Source organism: Mastigoproctus giganteus, chromosome 13 (assembly GCF_048544385.1).
Source record: "Mastigoproctus giganteus isolate SK-2022 chromosome 13, ASM4854438v1, whole genome shotgun sequence".
Taxonomy (NCBI): Eukaryota; Metazoa; Arthropoda; class Arachnida; order Uropygi; family Thelyphonidae; genus Mastigoproctus; species Mastigoproctus giganteus.
Window position 1 is genome coordinate 155,427,668 of NC_143587.1, and position 20,198 is coordinate 155,447,865.

At 40.5% G+C, this 20,198-nt stretch overlaps 1 protein-coding gene across 1 annotated transcript in view; it reads right to left on the reverse strand.

Annotated features, from left to right (window-relative positions):
- Positions 1 to 20,198, reverse strand: part of pkaap (A-kinase anchoring protein pkaap) — a 392,730-nt gene that overhangs the window by 73,066 nt on the left and 299,466 nt on the right. The window contains exon 11 of the mRNA XM_090388075.1: positions 8,428 to 8,504. Within this exon, the coding sequence (XP_090244201.1) occupies positions 8,428 to 8,504 (77 nt within the window). The remainder of the gene's footprint in view (positions 1 to 8,427; positions 8,505 to 20,198) is intronic.

The window sequence follows — 20,198 nt, forward strand, 5'->3', positions numbered from 1 at the left end:
GACGAATTCGACAATTTAAATATCCAGCTTTTACTGAGGATGGCAAATCAGGAGTACTAAAAGTTAAAATGATGGAACGAGTTGGAATGAGATTTCCATCTTTTTTGGTCATAATTCTTTTAGCAGCGATTACCTTTTGATGGCTAAGTTCTTGGACTAATTCCTCCTCAGACACTGTAATTAAGTCCCATTCTGTGATGACTCCTTTAGATGAATTTAAGGTATTGTGAGGAGTAACAGACACTGGTAATCCACCAAATGTAGTTGTTTTTAATAGCCACTCAGAATGTTTGGATGTGGCTGTTTCAACCAGGAGATCTCCTGATTGTAGTCGCTTCACCATTTTTGGTGACCCTGCAATAGATTCTGGATGTCTTTGAATCATAAATGGTGATAACTTGCCCACGGGCTGCGTGGACAGAGAGTGTATCACAAGAAAATTAGGGATGTCTGGACGCTGTGCTTCAGTTCGAAGCCTTTTTGGTTGATTGTCATTATCATGACAGGATTCTTGTCTTGAGCTTGGAAGCTCTAAGGGTGGAAAATTGTTTGAATCCATGATAGCTCCTTTTCGCCCTGGGGGTTTATCTTTACCACCCAGGTTTCCGGCCCCGCCACGGGGAGGCAGGAGCAGTGCCACGAGGTGACCAAGAGAAAAAAAAACAGAAAGGTGGCTTCCCTTTCTGGGCTTCTGCCTACTTCTTGTAGTGCGAGAGAGCTACTATGCTATAGAAATAAAGAAAACGGTTTTTCAAACTAAAATAGAAACTGTTCGCTCAAATGTTCTCTGTAGAAAAACGCTTTAGAAAACGCACTAGAATCGCTTGGCCACGGAACGCTTGGCACCCGGGGCCATGCATAATTAGGAACCTTGGGACTGGCCCTGATGGTAGTTCGGTTCGCTGCCTCTTATTAGCAATAACGCTATCTGCTTCTTTTTCAATTGCTTCAGATAGGGACCGGGTTGGGGCCCCTGAAGAAATATGTTTATCAGGATTGATATAGGTTTTTAAATTGTTCAGTGCCCGGGCTCCCCACCCACCACGGAGCCCAAAGGGACGCCCACTACCCGGCATGCAATAAATGCGCTCGGGAGTGGGACGGCAGGGCTACCCAGACACTATACCCGCACCGCTGCCAGCCTGAATCCTGTCCCTCGGACCATGAGGGTAGGGGCGTGGCATTGACACGGTTGACCCTCGCAGGCGAGCCTACTATCCGATTGATCCTAGCCGGGCCTTCCAGGACCACTCGTCTTGTCGAAGCAGGGGCCAAAGTGGTGTATTGAAGCTGGGCCCCTCAACCACCAGGATCCCCCTTTCCGAATTTCCACGTGTCGCAGCGCACGGCAAACACGCCGGATTCCATTGATGTAAGCCCGGAACCTAGGCTGTGGGCGCTGGATCCCAGTGATGCTAGTCTGGAAGTCCAGCAGCGTCACTGGGAGGTCCCCTCACCACGTACAGGTGCCCACGTCAAGGGGTCATAGAGAGAGTAGGGGATCGTGAGCTTCAGCATACAGGCTCTGCACAGGAGATGTGCGGTAGGCTCCAAGAGCAATGCGTAGGCCACTGTGGTGAATAGGGTCCAAAGACCTCAAAATGCTACCAAGTCTAGCAGAGTTGTAAACTGGTGATCCATAGTCTAACCTTGTTCTTACGATAGCATGATATAAATGAATGAGTATATGCTGGTCAGCACCCCATGATGTAGCTGATAATACTCTCAAAATGTTTAATTTCTTGAAACAGGTGGTTCTAAGTTGTTTAATATGGCCAAGAAAGGTCAATTTTTAATCTAAAATTAACCCAAGGAATCGGATGGTAAGCACAGCAGGTATATCGTGGTTCCCCACTTTAGAATTGGGTCAGGGTGGAGATTACGTCTTATACAGAAATGAACTGCAACAGTTTTTTCAGGTGATATGCGAAAACCGTTATCTGCAGCCCACATAATTTTATTAAGAGCACCTTGAAGTTGTCTCTCAATCATTCTCATGTTCTGGGAGTGACAATATATACTAAAATCATCTGTATATAAAGTAGTAAATACAGTGGCTGGAATGACCTTAGTAATCGAGTTGATTTTTATAATGAATGGAGTGGCACTTAAAATTGAGCCCCGAGGAACACCTACTTTTAGATGAAGTTTCGGGAGAGGGTGGATTGAATGTGGACCTAAAAGGATCACTACTTCAAAACGTTCTGTATAAACCTTAGCATATTACCCCTGAAGCTTAATGTATATAGATCACGGAGAATTCTGTATCACCAAGCTGTGTCAAAAGCTTTCTCAATATCTAAATAAACTGTAGTCAAATATTCCTTCCTTAAGAATGCATTGCAAATCTGGTTTTCCATTTGTATCAAGAGGTCTAAAGTTGATCTACCTGTATGAAATGCATACTGCGATGAATTGATAAGGTTGTATTTGCCCAGCAACCACGTAAGACGAGAGTTTACCATATTTTCCATTATTTTAGATATACAGCTGGTGAGGGCAATAGGTCGATAGTGACATGGGGTCCTTGCCAACTTTTAATAATGCTATGACATTCGAGTGCCACCAGGTATCAGGGAAAGTATTTTCTGTAAAAACCCAGTTATTCCAGGCTTTATTTTTCTCTCGTTTGGCTGCATTCATTGTTCCAACAGGGTTTTGATGTTATTCTATGACTTGTGGACACTCTTGGTATTGTTGCTTCAGTGGCCTGCAATATTTGGTTTGTTACAAAATCAAAAGCATTATTTATTGACACATCTGAAACAGCTGTTTTTTTCTAGGATTGCTAGCTGCCTATATTTTACCCAATCAGCTTTGACAAAGTTCCATTTGGCTGTCCTGATTATGACAAGGTGGTGAATTTGATTCTATATGACAGACTATTGGATAGTGGTCACTATCATGAACAGACCATTCAAAGAGCGAAAAAGGGATAGTGAGCAAATGGAGAGGTCAATTGTTGAGATTGATCCAGAAAGTAGGTGAAAATAATTGGGTAAACCAGTATTCAGTAGTGTCAGATTAAATTTATCTACAAGCTTTTATAATATTTTTCCTCATTTATCGTGTATCCTATCACCCCATAGAGGATTATGTGCGTTAAAATCTCCCATGATGCAAAAGTGGGGAGGGAGCGGAGATACAACAGTTTCAAGATCAGTGTAAGAAATGTCTTGGTTAGGAGGAAGATGTAAGGAGACAATTGTAAAAGAAAAATGAAAGGATATTTGAGCAGCTACTACTTCTAGAGTTGTTTGTAACATTAATGGTCGGGAAGAGATAATGGAGCTGACTACAAGTGCAATTCCTCCATGAACTGAATTGCTTACATGAGAAACTCGATCTTTTCTGTAGATAACATGATGTTGAATTGAGGTAGTAACAGAAGCGGTTAAGTTAGTTTCTTGGAGGCAAAAGGTAACTGGGTTATACTGGAGAAGGAGATCCTGAATGTAATAAAGGTTGCTGCGATACAATCTACAATTCCATTGAAGAAAACTGGGCATTATTTGGGTGAAGTGTGGTCCTCAGTTTCTGTCCGAGGACTGTTGGCTTATGGCGAACAGATTTTCTTTTCGGGAAGTACAGTTTTCCTGTTTCCATCTCTTCTTCTGGGAAGAGGTCGAGAACAGGTTCTTTGCAGTCATTGTTTCCTTCCATTTCTATTGTAACAGTTTTAGTAGTATCATCAATTTTTGAGTCCATTGGGTTATTAGTTGTTGTTGTTGTTGTGGGGGTTTTATGGCGCATAAGCTGCTTTGGCTATAATGCGCCTATTCTTTTATTGTAATAATATATATATATATATATATAAAATATATAATATATAAGAAATTCTTGTCACGTCAGAAAGGGCAGTAATCAGAAATGACTAAAAACTCCAATTTGTTTCAGAAAGTTAAAAAATTCCGGAATGTTTGCATTGTCACCAATGATATTCTCTAGAGTTATTGGTTTTCGAGGGTTAACCAAAGATAGCAGGGTTGTATTTCTGTTTTGTTTATAGTATGGACATTCAATGAGAATGTGTTTCACTGTCAAATTTAGAGAACAATGTGGACACTGTGGTGGATCATCTCCCGTGAGTAAATGAAGATGGGTCAGGTAAGTATGACCTATTCTTGCTCTTGAAAGAATTACTTCTTCGCGTCTTGATGTCCGGACACTGGAGAGCCAGATTTTCGGAACCTGTTTAATCTGTAAGAGTTTATTATTCGTTTGGGAATGCCATAGTGCTGTCCATTCTGATAGGCATGCAGCATGAATCATTAGTGCACAGTCTGAGGCTGGAACAGGGATGTTGATTAAATCTAAGCTGGTTGGGTTTTTTGCAGCTTTATCAGCCTGTTCATTGCCTAAAATACCAGAATGTGCTGGTATCCAGCAGAAGGTGACCAGTTGGTGATGTTCTTTTATCTTTAGTAATATTTTTCTAATCTCATTTATAACAGGGTGAATTTTATCTGAGGAACTACACAAAGCCTTGATTGAGCTGAGGGAATCAGTGTAAATTACTGATTTTAAAGAGCAGTCAGAAGGGAGATTTTTTAAAGCTAGTTTAATTGTGAATAATTCAGTGAGAAGATACTGAATTCAGGAGGAAGGGCTGCTGATATAATTGTATTCGGAAACACTGCAGCTGCTCCAACTTTTGAATTGGATTTAGAGCCATCTGTGTATATTGGTAAAAAATCAACATACTTTTGAGTGTGAACAGCATGAAGCATGAACTTGTCTGATATTTGATGATTGCAAAACATTCTTCCCCCACTGACAGAGGTAAGTGTCACAGGTTGGTATAGGAGGTTGAACCCATGGTGGTTGAGTACAAGTGGCTACTTGTTGTACGGAATGGATGGATATATTCCAAACCTGCAGTAGTTCAAGAAGGCAATGACCAGCTGGTTTTCCTATGCTAGGTTTATTTCTGTACAGATTTTCTAATGGTGGATTGAAAAGATAAGGCTGAATGGGATGCGAAGCACAACTTTGTATCTTGACAGAATACTTTAGCAATAGCAATTTCCTACGTAAAGATAGTGGTGGCTCGTGAGCATCAATGTAAAGGCTATGTGCTGGCGATGTTCTGAATGCGCCAAGTGTAATCCTCAGTGCACTGTGTTGTACTGGATCAAGCCAGCGTAATGCGCTCTTTCTGGCAGAGTCATAAATGGGAGCTCCATAATCAAGATGGGATCTGATTAATGCCCCGTATAATCGAAGAAGGCAGGTACGATCTGCACCCCACATTTGTGCAGATAAAGCTCTTAGTATGTTTATCTTTTTTAAGCAGGCAGTACGTACTTTTTTAATGTGCTCTAAAAAATTTAGCTTGTTGTCCATGATTAAACCTAGAAATCTAATGTTACTAGTAACTGGGACGGAAATATTAGAAATGTGAAGTTCAGGATCCAGATGAAATTTGCGCTGTCTACAAAAATGGATAGCAACTGTTTTCTGCTGTGATAGCCTATAGCCGTTAAGGCTGGCCCATTGCTGTATTTTATTTAATGATATCTGAAGCTGTCGTTCAATAGATCTCATATTTTGGGAATGACAGGAGATGGCAAGGTCATCCGCATAAAGGTAAGTTTCTACAGTATTTGGAAGTTGTTTAGTGATAGAATCTATTCTTAGGGCGAAAAGAGTGGCACTCAGTACTGATCCCTGTGGAACACCTTCTTCTTGAATGTAAGTTGCAGAGAGGGCATGTTGGTATCGAACTTGAAAAGATCTAGTGTGTAGAAAATGCTTTATAAATATAGGAAGGTTTCCCCGCAGACCAAGAGAGTAAAGGTCTCTTAGTATGCCATGCCGCCAGGTGGTATCAAAAGCCTTCTCTATATCTATGGATACCATTACTAGATGTTCATGCTTAATAAAGGCATTAAGAATGGCAAATTCAGCCTTAACCATAAGGTCCAGGCATGACCTGTTTTGACGAAAGCCATACTGACTATTGCTCATTAACTGTTCTGACTCAATGATCCAGACGAGTCTACAGTGGACAATTTTTTCTAGAATTTTGCTGAGGCAGCTTGAGAGGGATATTGGTCTATAGCTATGGGGATTGGTTGGATCTTTTCCAGGTTTTAGGAATGCCAAAACAGTAGAATGATGTTGTAGAAAGAGCAGAAGGAGATGCAATGCTCTGTCATCAAGATGTTGTAGCATGGCGTAATAGATTCCGTCTGGTCCGGCAGCACCATTATGGGCTGTTCCGATAGCATGCAAGAGTTCGGAATATTGTAGGGATTTGTTATACGGCAGAAGGAGAGCAGTTTGGAAGTTAACAGAGTGCTGTTCTGCAGTGTTTTTAATTCTCTGGAAAAGTGGAGTATAAGCTTCTGTCGCTGAGATTTCAGCAAATGTGTTGCCCAAAGCATTTGAGATATCTAAAGGACTAGATAGATCTTGCCCATTACAGGACAGAATTGGTGAAGGTACGGTAGGGAACTTACCAGAAAGCTGTCTAATTTTTTTCCATATTATTTTGGTGTCAGTGTTTTTGTTAATGCTTGATGCAAAACGGATCCAGGATTCTTTCTTTGCTTGCCTTTGTATGAAGCGTGCTTTTGCCTTTGACTTCTCATAATTTATTAGATTGGGTGTTGTTGGATATTGCCGAAACAAATTCCAGGCTTTGTTTTTTGCTTTTTTGGCTTTTGTGCATTGCTCATTCCACCAATAATTATAGTGCTTACGAACCAAGGGATTTGATAGTGGTGGGTTATTAGTAGTATGCGGAACAGTGATTGGTGGGTTAACAGCTTTGTTTGTCTTAGATGGTTTACTAGAAAGGGCATAGCTTCAAAAATTGACCGAGCCCAATCTGACATTGATCTGTTTGGAGGAAACGTTACCTCAGTTTGAATACCAGTCATTGTTCTTTGCACAGTACTGGTTACTGCGGTTGGCTTTTGGACTACTTGAGCGAAGCTGGGTCAAGTGTTAAATTGAGCCTGTATGGATTTTTTTAACTTCTTGGTAAGAGATTTTTTTTTGGCTTTGACCCGTTGAATGTTTTTTTTCCTTTTTCCCTAGGGGGCAATCTCTGGAGTAGGCAGTATATGGGTCATTACAATTTGAGCATTTGTACTGCTCTGCTTTGCAGTCAGAGTGATTGTGCTCGGGTAAACTGCGATTTGAACAAATGGCTAAACTTCTACACACATTTTGGGAATGCCCAAATTTTTGGCATTTAAAACAGCGTGTTGGGTTAGGGATGTACAATTTTATCTGACAATTCAGACAGCCTGCTTTGATGGATGTTGGAGGTTTGGGGCTATCAAATATTAGTATTATATTCCGAGTTGGAACTAGAGCATTGTCTTGTTTGGTATATATGCGCTTTACATGCACAATTTCCAGATCTTGTAATTCATTTTTCAACTCTTCTTCTGAGCGATTGATGAGATCCCATTCAGATATCACACCCCTGAAGGTGTTTTAGAGTAGCATGAGGGGAGACAGTGATCAATAATCCTCCAAAGGATGATATTTTTTGGAGCTGTTGTGATTGCCATTCGCCTGAGACCTCAACGAGCAAGTCACCAGATCTCAGATGCTTGGTTGTTTTCGGAGATTCTATTAGATTTTCTAGGTATTTCTGAATTTTAAAAGGTGAGAGATTACCTAGAGACTGTTCTTGGGTAGATTGCAATACAAGGTGCATTGGATGGTTGGTTCTTGGGTTTTATTGGCCCATTAGCAAGGTGCATTGGAGCCTTTCTTTTAACAGTGTCAGTTTTTTTATGTTTAGCACTGCACAAGTTAGTCGTCTATCTCAAGAATAGACATATTAGGATCCCTAGGTCCAGTAGGGAAGATCAATTCGCTCCTTTTAGCCCTAGAAAGATAGCTTTTCTTTCCAGGTTACTGGCCCGCCACGGGGAGGCAGGAGCAGTGCGACAAGGGTAACCAAGCAGCTGAGTTAGTTGGTTAGTAAGATTAACAAGAAACAGAGAGGTGAATTTCCTTCCTGGAACCCTGCCTATTTCTTGTGGTGCAAAAGTTTTGCAATACAAATAAATATAGAAAAGTGTATTTAAAACCTAAAGAAAACTACTTGCTTTGCACACACAATATAGAGATCACTTGGTTACACTAATAATCAGTTGGCACCCGGGGACTCAGCTGCTGGGTGTGATACTAATGTTCATCAACCTGTGCAGGAGGTTGTGTTCTTGAACATTCTAGGACTGATTGTTATAATCACTGTAAAAAGTACTAAAAATCATAAGACTAGACAAGAAAATTAACACCATAAATTAATGAATGAAGAATTCTGAAAGTGCAAAAATTAATTCTTGAAATTGTAAATAAAAATTGTTAAATGAATGTATAGACAGCTTTATTATAATTAACTTCTTTTTTGGTTTATAATAAACAAATGTTTATTATATTATAATGTAAATTACTCACGTCGTCTTCTATCTGGTTCTGGTTCAAAATATGTTGTCATTTTTCCTAATTTATCTATATGAGCCATCTGAAGCTTGCTGAAAGTAAAAATTATAAAAGCTATTTGATTTACTCAAGAAGAAAAAAGTTGCATCCTGCGTTACTTTAGTATATTATTTAAATTTCATACTTAACTGCTGTAAATCATTATAAAAAAATTAGAAAGCATAGAACACTTTATAAATTTCTATTCAACCGCAGCCCTTTTTCAAACCAAAAGTATCAACTAACAGGTCGTTATGTCCAATCAACACCATATAGTTGGTACACTTTCAGAATCCTAGATTGCATGTTTCAAAAGTTATGTAAACGTTTTTGAACTCCCGTGCCTAAAATTTGCTTATCCTTTATATGAACTACTTGTGAAATAAACAAATGTACAGCTGCTGTTTGGGCACACAGCAAACGAGCATCTTGGCTACACTGTTCCTAAATGTGGTTTAGGAAAGAGGGGGAGGGCGAGAGAGATACTAAGAATCTATTAAAATTTGTTATAATACTGTGTTTCAGAGTGAATAACTCTTGGTATCCAGTCCCATGACAGATTTGATTTGGAATTTTGTGGTGCAAAAACAGCAAGGTTATAGTGCGCCACGAAAAGGTGAAAATTCAAGTAAGATGAGATTGGTTGTTGTTGTTGTTGTTGTTGTTGTATTGGGGTTTTTTGGCACAAGGGCCTCTTGGGCCATATTGTGCCTATTCAGGATTTGTTTGTCACTTTGATCACAGTCTATCATACAGATTTATGTGCTTCAAATAATTAAACAGTTCCTCGAAATTTGCTTCATTGCCAAGAATATCAAATAACGTTAATGGTTCCTTTAAGTTGGACAGGGAGCTAAAGCTTGATTTTCTGACTGTTGAAAGTTGGGGACATTCTATGAGGATGTGTTTTATTGTGAGCTGCGACTGACAGAAGAAACACTGAGGAGGATTCTCTCCCATAAGCAAAAACAGGTGAGTTGGGTGCGAATGGCCGATGCGGAGCCTTGCTAGAATCACTTCTTGTCGCCTGCTTCTCCTGCAACTAGATGTCCACAGTTGTGGCTCTTTTTTTATCTGCAGTAATTTATTATTGGTTTGAGTTTTCCAAAGGAGAGACCATTGTTTCCTGCATGTTGTTTTAATGACAGATTTGTGATCGGTGTAGGGAACTTTTATTTGTCTGGAAGATCCAGCGTCGGGATGCTTTGCAGCAGCATCCGCATGTTCATTGCCTGAGATGCCAACATGACCAGGGATCCAGCAGAAGGTAACCTTCTGATTGACTGTTTGATAGTGAAATAACTTAGATCGGATCTCTTTAAGAATGGGGTGAGAGGGACAAAAAGTAGATTGAATGGCAGTGATAGCGCTTAAGGAGTCTGAATATATCAAGGATTCCTTGATATGGTACTTGTTTATATTATCTAGAGCCAGTTTTATTGCGAATAATTCTGCAGTATAAATACTGCATTCAGTGGGAAGAGAAACAGCTACTGAGAAGTTGGAGGAGACTGCTGCAGCACCTACGGCTGTATCCGTTTTGGAGCCATCAGTATAGATATGTACTTTTGCTGAGTTTTCCAAGGAATGCGATTTATGGAGCTGTTGAAAATTTGTATTAGCCAGGGATGTCTTCCCCCATCTTAAAAAGAAATTGTCACAGAGAGGTACGAATTCAGTCCAGGGAGGTTCGGGAGTACCAAGGTCTTGGAAGACATTATGAAAATTAATGTTCCAACTGATCATGAGCTCTTGCAGTCGAAGCCCTGCTGGGCGATTCTCATTAGGTTTATTTTGATATAGCATGGTGTATTTAGGGTCGAACAAGTGCTGCCAGCTAGGATGTGATGGAATACTCTTAATCTTTAGTGCATAGTTACATAATAAGGATTTTCTCCTTAGGTGCAGTGGAGGTTCATTTGCCTCAATATACAGGCTGTGGATCGGAGATGTTCTAAAGGCTCCCACAGCTATCCTAAGGGCACTATGCTGTATGGTGTTCAGTCGTAATAGGGAACTGTTCCTAGCGGAGTCATAGACAGGTGATCCATAATCTAAGCGTGATCTTATTAAAGCTCTATAGAGATGGAGAAGAGAGCTTCTGTCAGCACCCCAGGACATGGCGGAAACGGCTCTTAGGATGTTCAGTTTTTTAAGACACGTGGTTCGAAGGTAAGATATATGGGAAGCAAAATTAAGTTTATTATCTAAATGTAGCCCCAACAGACGAAAATTGTTAGTGACAGGTATCAGGCTGTTTTTTAAAAATATTTCTGGATCCGGGTGGAGTTTTCGTTTTTTACAAAAGTGAATTGCAGTGGATTTTTTTTCGGCTAAAGAATAACCATTCCGCAGTGCCCATGATTCTATTTTAGCTATGGAAATTTGAAGTTGTCTTTCAATGATGTTCATAGTTTGGGATTGACAGGAGATAATGAGGTCATCGGCAAACATATAGGATTCTACTGTATTTGGTACTTCCCGTGTCATGTTTGTAATTCTTACTGCAAATAATGTTGGACTTAGAATAGAACCCTGCGGTACACCCTCCTCTTGTTCAAATGATTTGGATAAATTGTTCATATACCTTACCTGAAACGTTCTGTTGCATAGAAAATTTTGTATGAATTGAGGTAACTGACCTCTCAAGCCGAAAGAATGGAGATCTTTTAGTACACCATATCGCCAGGTGGTATCGAAGGCTTTTTCAATATCGAGATTGATCATGACTAGATGTTCTCTCCTTATAAAGGCATTTCGGATGCTTGCCTCAGCTTTTATCATCACATCTAGCGTGGACCGGTTCTTTCGAAATCCATACTGGCTGCTGTTTAGTAAGTTGTTTGCTTCCAGGAACCACGTTAGCCGCCTGTGAACCATTTTTTCAAGGACTTTTCCTAGACAACTAGTCAGTGATATTGGCCTGTAGTTATGCGGAAAGGTACGATCCTTTCCTGGCTTCGGGAAGGCTAGAACAATTGAGTGACGCCAGGAGAGTGGGTAGGTATTTTCTAAGAAAATACGGTTGTAATATTTTAACAATGTTGTTTTTGCTCTGTTGTCAAGTTGCTTTAACATTATATAATAGACCCCATCTGGACCAGCAGCACTATTTGGTGTTTTATTGAGTGCCCCTACTAATTCTGCGAATGTGAATGGATGGTTGTATGGATGTGAAACTGCCGTAGAAAAATTAATCTTACGCTTTTCTGCAGATTCTTTAATTCTTTGAAAGGTTGGGTTAAAGGTGGATATTGCTGATATGCTGGCAAATGATTCAGCTAAGGCATTTGCTATATCTGCTGGTGATGACAACTCCTTCCCTTCCCAATTTAGTATTGTAGCTGGGGACTGGACATATTTGCCATTGAGCGTTTGAATTTTCCTCCAAATGATTCTACTATCTGTGTCCTTATTTATACTTGAGGAGAAGCTGATCCAGGCTTCTTTCTTTGCATTTCTTCTTATTTTGCGGAACTTGGCTCTTAGTCTTTTGAATTTAATTAGGTTACTAGTTGTGGGGAATTTACGAAATAAATTCCAAGATCTGTTTTTTTCCCGTTTCGCATGCGTACAATCTTGGTTCCACCAGTAGTTACTGTGTTTCCGTTTCCCTGGTAAAGATTTTGGTATTGCAATGGTGGCAGCTAGTAATATTTGAGTAGTAATGTGTTCCGTGACATTTTCTATGGTCTGAGATTGTATAATTTTATCATCTAATTGAACATGAGAGGCATATTCACTCCAGTGTGCCCTACGGAATATCCAAATGGAGCGACGTGGGGAAGGGGAGTTTGCTCGTGTTTGGAGTTTGCAGAGGATTGGCAGGTGATCACTGTTCATTGGATTGTTAAGAACAGACCACTCCATAATAGTATATAAGGAGGGAGAACAGATCGAGAGGTCTATTGAACTCATGGATCCAGTCGAAAAATGAATGTAGGTTGGCTCGCCAGTATTTAAAATGGTGAGTTGATAAGCATCAAGAAAGGATTCTATTAGCTTACCTCTCTTGTCAATTGTTGGAGATCCCCACAGCGAATGATGTGCATTGAAATCTCCGAGCAAGCAGAACGGAGATGGTAGCTGGTCTATTAGATTTTCTAGGTCGTCTGAAGTGAATAAGAAATTAGGAGGGATATATATTGACGCTATTGTAAGAGTGATGCCAATTTCAATACGCACTGCCACTGCTTCAAAAGGGGTCTGAAGAGCAATATGTTTCGATGGAACGTTGTTTCTAACAAGAATTGCCACTCCTCCACAGGCTGGCGAGTCTATTCTCCTATCTCGTCTGAAGATGGTGTAATTTTTAATGGTGGGACACACTCGTGCATTTAAGTAGGTTTCCTGTAGGGCTATGCCTGCTAGATCATACCGGTCGATGAGATCATATAAATCGTCTTTTGTATTGCGAAAGCCTCTACAATTCCATTGGAGGAATCTTTCCATTAAGTGGTTTTATTGTTTATTTTTGTTTCTGACTGCTTTTTAGTTGAAACTTGCTTAGATCGATCCAATTTCCCTTTCTCTTTTTTTGGAAAGTAGGGACGTGTGACATCCATCTCATCAGTCGCATGCAGTTCTAATATACCATCATCTGATTCATTGCGTTGGTCAACATCCATGCCCGTAGCTACTGGTGGGTTCAGAACTTTAGTTTCTGCCACTTTTGGTTTTGCTGTTTGAGGCACGTCGGTTGGAATGGTAATTGGGGTGTTACTGGCTTGTTCAGCTTTTTGCTGTGAAGGACACTGTTTGGAAGCAGAGAGCAAGGAACGTGCCCAATCGGCGATGGATATATTTGGAGGAACTGTAACATCTGTTTGAATACCTACTGACTGACATTGTTTAGCAGCAGTGGCATATGTACGCTTTGGTTCTGTTATGAGTATTTGTCTTCTTGCCTCTGAGTATGTGACTTTATTCTCGACTTTATATTTTTGGATTTTTTTCCCTTGTTTCCATAGTTCGCATATTTTGGAAAAAGCTGGGGTGATTACCTTTACAGTTTGGGCAATGAGGAGTAGCAGTGCATTCAGATTGATTATGTTCCTTTGATCCACAATTTGGACATATTGCCTCACCTCTACATGCAGTTTGGGAGTGTCCATATTTTTGGCACTTATAGCACCTGATTGGATTCGGGATGTAAGGACGCACACGGCAATGAAGATAGCCAGCTTTGACAGATGTTGGTAGGATAGGAGAACTAAAAGTGAGTATTATACTCCTTGTAGGAACAAGAATACCATCTTTCCGAGTCAGGATTCTCCTTGCTTGGATTACTTTTTGTTCTTGAAGCTCTTGGACTATTTCCTCTTCTGATACATTTACTAAGTCCCATTCTGCAATTACACCCTTCGAGGAGTTTAGGGTGGCATGAGGAGTGACTTTTATTGGTTGTCCACCAAAGGTAGTCTGCTTTAATAACTTTGCAGAGTGTTGCGCTTTACTAGTCTCTACAAGAATATCCCCGGACTGAAGTCGCCTTACCATTTTCGGTGAACCTGCAACAGACTCAATACATTTTTGGATAAGGAATGGCGATAACTTACTCAGAGGCTGCTCTGAGAGAGAGTGTAGAATGAGGAATGATGGTATCTCCTCTTGAGGGGTTGTTCTCAGCCTCTTGGGTTGAGAGAAGTCATTATCATTGTCATTTATATTGTCTCGTCTTGAGCTCAATGGCTCTATAGGTGGATATATATTTTTATCCATCTTTGCTCCTTTCAGCCCTGGGAGAGTGAATTTCTCCTCCCAGGTTACCGGCCCCGCCACGGGGAGGCAGGAGCAGTGCCGCTAGAGTGACCAAGCGGTATAAAAGTTAGTACGTTAATTTAAAGAAAAAAAGAAAGGTGTTTTTCCTTTCTTAAACTAGCTTACGATTTGTAAGACTAAGTTGCCTAATAATAGGAAAGTAAGAAAACTTTTATAACTGAAACAGAACTATATCTTTGAGAAAACGCTCTAATAATCACTCAGGAAATTGCTTGATCACTATAACGCTTGGCACCCGGGGCCATGAGATTGGTGACCTTTGTCGAAAGTGTATGTATATATATATATATACACACACACACACACACACACAGTGCTTTTTTTGGGATGGTACACAATGGTACGGCGTACCAGCACCTTTATTAACAGTGACGTGTGAAATCTGGATGTAATGCACTTAGAAATTTGTAATATCCTGTAAATTTATTGCTATTCAAATAAGCTTAAAATTATTTAACTAAATTTGCATTTTCACTGTCTAGCATTAAGATATTTTCTATGTAAAACTGTATAACCATTTTTATAATTCTAAATTACTCAGTCGGACCTCTGTGTAACGAAGTCCTTTTATAGCGAATTATTTTGAATTCCCCTTGGAAATTACATTTAAAATACTTTCCGTTGAGCGAGAATATTTTCATATAACGAACGGCTTAGGAGAGAATATACTCAGTATGCATTGTTCGCATTTCTGGCCTTCAGGCAATTTAAGCAATTAGTGCTACTACACGAATTAAAAGGGCTAAAGGGATTACCATTCTACAACTTAGAACTTCCGGTAAAACCTATCCGACCACCTGTCCCACATACGGAGAAATCGCGCTGGTCAGCAGTGAGCAGATCAAGGGATATTCCCAATGGGCTCTGGTCCACCTTCTACTGCAGTGGTGTCCAAACATTTCCCGTACAGAGGCCATATTCAAAAAAAATTCAAAGTTAGATTTCTTTAGTGTGTTCCTTTTCCATATCTTGTTGCATGTAAAAGTAAAATTGAAAATATTCGAAAATTTTATTAAGTACAATACACAATTACATTTACCGAACAAAACATTTAATGAGAAAAATTTTTTAATAATTAACAAAATTTTAAATGCTGTTTTAGTTCACTTTCCTGGCGGGCCGTAGGTTGGACACCGCTGTGAATCAACTGTAACTGCCCCGTTCAAGAATTGGGAGAGAGTGATTTTCTTTTACCCCGACAAATAATCATCTGTTGTTTATAAATAATTAGGCATATAACCAGTTTAATAAAATATCTTTAATCACAAATAGATACCTGTAGCTTTCGAGACTAAACGTGCCTCTTTATCAACAGAAAATGGAAACTTTAGAGATAAAATTATTCAACGGACACAGTTGTGTGGGCAGTGAGGCGTGCAAGGGCATGAGGTAGGACATTCAATCATTAAACTGGTGATCATTGTTGTTGCATGGATGTGTGTAGTTTCTCCAGCATTTTTCTGGACATAAAACGGTTGCCTCTAAGATGGCGTGTAGTCTCATGCCTTTGCAGTGGTTCATGGCTCTCGAGTTACACAATATATTGAGTGAATCTAACCAGAGGCGGTGGCAAAAGTGTCGGGAGTGGTCAATTACTTCATAGTAATCGACCACTAAGGTGGTCGACCACCAACTCAGGACAATGTACCTACCACCTACATTCGCTACTATCCAGGCATGTCGGGACAGATCTCAAAAATCCTCCGAGAATACCGCATAAAATGCGTGCAGTTGCTTGGTAGGAAACTTATGTTCTTTAGTTTCCAATTTAAAGACCCCCGGTCACCCCTCTCTTACGCAGCAGTGTAATATACCGCATACTCTGCAAAGACTGTGACAGCTGCTACATAGGAGAGACTTTGAGACGTCTTCAAGACCACCTTGCGGAACACGACAGAGCGATTCGCCTTGCTGAGATCGACCAGTCCGCAATCGCGGAACACTTCTGGTCCACCCACCACAACCTCAATCCCAAGCGGGACTATGAAGTAATCGACAGTACTACTTCTTCATGTTTATTCTCAAGTGTACTAGAATTCCAAGGCTTGAGTTCTTTCTTTATACGGAACAGTTTGTTACCAACTTGGTTTTGCCAGATATGTTGCCATTGCTCAACACTATGCTTCTTTATAATTAATTTGAAATCAGAAAGTGGTATGCTAAAGGGTTGATCTACAGGATCTGTAGCAGTTTTGGCAGCTAGGTCGCGCACGTTCATTTCCATCAATTACGTGACCAGGGATCCAACAAAAGAGAATTTGTTGTTTATTCTTATTTAACTTGGTCATGGTGTTCCAAATGTGTAAGAATAGGGGGTTATGATGATTTTTATTCTGCTGTACAGCTTGGATAGCGCTAATTGAGTCTGTGTAGATAGCGCTGTGAAAAATAGAAAGCACTTAAATAGAAAGACTTAAATAGAAAAACACTTAAATAGAAAGGGTGCAAGAATGTTTGCTGATGCTATCGAGGCAATGTTAGGTGGGTCGGAAAACTGCTAGATTGGGGGGATACAAGGACTAATAGATTAACAGTAGCCACTGGCAGAGGTGAAAGTGATTCTTGCACTGCTTCTATTGGAATGAGCCGCAGCCTGGAAAATAAGATGCAGGATATTTCAGACACTGCTGGGAATCATTGGGGTACAAGTAAACACATGGGTTGTGTTAGGGTAGCTAAGAAAAAGAACAGGTGCATGTATACTTGTGTGTACACCAATGCTAGGAGTTTAGTAAATAAATTTGATGAATTTGAGGTATTGCTCAAAACATCAAAGGCAGATATTGTGGGGATTTCAGAGACGTGGTGTCACACAGATATAAGAAATGCAGAACTGGAATTTGGGGAGTACAATGTGTACAGAAAGGATAGACAGGATAGGAAGGGAGGAGGGGTTATGCTATTAATTAAGAAACACATAAAATCCAAGGAAGTGAAGCCAGTCGACATCGCTGGACAGTGCAGTGTCGAGTCAGTTTGGTGTGACATAAGCATTGGGAGATCAAAATTGAGAGTAGGAGTGTGCTATAGGCCTAATGACTCTGATGAGTATAATAAGAAACTGTTCGGAGAAATAGAGTGGGCCAGTAAATCAGAGAGTCTTATAATGGGGGATTTTAATTTCCCAGATATTGACTGGAATTTGGGGGCTGGTCACTCACACAGTAGCAAGGCTTTTGTGGATTTATTGGATGATTGTTTTCTACATCAGCATGTTCGGGAGGCAACTAGAGGGAGTAATACTCTTGATTTGATTATCAGTAGTGATTCTTCATGCATTCAGAATCTGCAGATAAATGAACCACTTGGTGGCAGTGATCACAGTGTGCTGAAGTGGGAGTTACTCAAAGAGGTAACTACCATTAGGGGTAAAGGGAAGGGGTATTGCTTTCGTAAAGGCGACTACAATGGACTGAGACAGTATTTAAATTCTATACAGTGGGATCAACTGATGATATTGCCAACAGCAAATTCAAAATGGGAAGCATTCAAAGAACTTATCGTGGAAGCTACTAGGCTTTACATACCAACTAAGAAATATTGTTCAAGGTTTAGGCCTAAATGGTTGTCAGATGAACTAATGAGGCATATGGCAGAGAAGAAAAATGCATGGGATACATACAAATTAACACGTGACACGGATGCCTATGATAGATACAAGTTGATCTGTAACCAAGTTACAAAGGAGGTTAGGCAGGCGAAGGCAGATTACGAGAGATCCTTGGCAAGGGATGCGAAGAAAAACAGCAAAGAGTTCTTTACTTATGTAAACTCTAGAAGGAAGGGGATGAATCAGATTGGTCCACTTGAGATCGATGGGTCAACTGTTGATGACCCTGCTCGGGTAGCTAACAAACTAAATGAATATTTTGCATCGACATTCACACATGAGGAGTTATTCAGCGAGGGGAATGCCAGAGGTGTATTCAACTCTAGCAGTAAGCTAGAGAATCTTGTAATAACTGAGAGCAAAGTGGAGGAGAAATTGTTGAAGATAAACACAAGAAAGGCACCTGGGGTGGATGGGATCTATCCAGTTATATTAAAGGAGGCAGCAAAGGAGGTAAGCAAACCCTTAGCCATAATTATGAGAGCTTCCTTGGACTCAGGGGAGGTACCCATTGACTGGAGATGTGCAAATGTGACCCCAATTCACAAAGGGGGATCAAAGGCTGACACAAGTAATTATAGACCTGTGAGTTTAACTTCTGTTCCCGGAAAATTAATGGAGGCACTGGTGAAAGAAGCACTGCAGGATCATCTAGACAAGACTTCAGTTATAGCTAGGACACAGCATGGTTTTGTTAAAGGGAAGTCTTGCCTGACCAATTTGATTGGATACTATGATGCAGTCACAAAAGAACTGGATGCAGGGAATAACTTTGATATTATATACTTGGATCTTAGAAAGGCTTTTGATACTGTTGCACATGGAAGACTGCTGCACAAATTGGAGCAGTGTGGCATTGGAGGCAAGTTGCTGCTATGGATAAAGGGGTGGTTGAGGGGGAGAAGACAGAGAGTGGTAATCAATGGACACTGCTCATCGTGGACTAATGTTATTAGTGGAGTCCCTCAGGGTTCAGTATTGGGGCCTTTATTGTTTTCTGTATTTATAAATGATATTGATGATGGTATATCAGGCTTAATGTCCAAGTTTGCAGACGATACAAAGGTTGGCAGGGTTGTCAAGGACACTACTGACACTATGCTGCTGCAACAGGATTTGGAAAGGTTGAGCAGATGGGCTTCGAGGTGGCAAATGAAGTTTAACATTGACAAATGTAAAGTACTACATATGGGAAACAGCAACCCCAGAGCAACGTATCAACTCTGTGGTACTACACTGACAGTGGTAGAGAATGAAAGGGACCTGGGGGTGGTGGTGCAGGCAGATATGAAGTTCTCTGAGCAGTGCAGACGAGCTGCAAGAGTAGCTCATGGTGTATTGTCAATGATATATAGAAATTTTTCTAGCAGGGATAAGGAGGTGATTATTCCCTTGTATAAGGCAATGGTCAGGCCACACCTAGAGTACTGTATACAGGCCTGGAGGCCTCATTTCAGGAAGGATGTAGAGCTGCTGGAACGAGTACAGAGAAGGGCAACTAGATTGGTGAATGGGACAAAGGGGTTCTCTTACGAAGAAAGGCTTAAGTTTTGCAAATTACAGTGTCTGGAAACTAGGCACCAGCGGGGTGATCTGATAGAGGTGTACAAAGCCTTGAATGGTTTGAGCATGCTCAATGCTGATGGGATTCTTCCTCTAGCTCAGAAAAATCACCTGAGAGGGCATAAATTCAAATTGAGGAAAGACAGATGTAGGATAGATGTGCGGAAATTTGCCTTTAGCCAGCGGGTGGTTGGTGGGTGGAACAGACTTCCATCCCTTGTCGTGGAAGTTGATAGCCTAAATAAGTTTAAGGCTCAGCTGGACAGGTATTTCGAACGAACAGAGGGGTGAAGTGGAAGTGGTTATTTTTATTTATTTATGTTACTTTTTTTTTTTTTGGCTGATGCTGCATAAGCTTGCTTTCTTGCATCAAATGCCTCTACTAATGCTAATGCTAATGCTAATGCTAATAGTTGCTGAGAGGGTGAAATTTAACGCTATGTAGATAGCATAGAGTTCTGCAGTGTAACTACTGCATTCAATGGGGAGTTTCTAGGCTATAGTAAGGTTGGGAAATACTGCTGCTGCACCAACACGGGTGTCAGTTTTAGATACGTCCAAGTAGATTGGCGTGTACTCTGCATGCTGGGTTCTCAATACGGCACGAATTTGAAGTATGTTCTGCTGGGATAAGGTATGTTTCCCCAACGATGTGAGTGAAAGGTCGCACAGTGGTATGTGATACATCCAGGGTGAAACTGTACGCGAAGTGGCCGGCTGTATCATGCTAAGGTCAATTTGCCAATCACACAATTTATAATTTAGGCATGCAGGGAATGCAGGTGTATCCCTG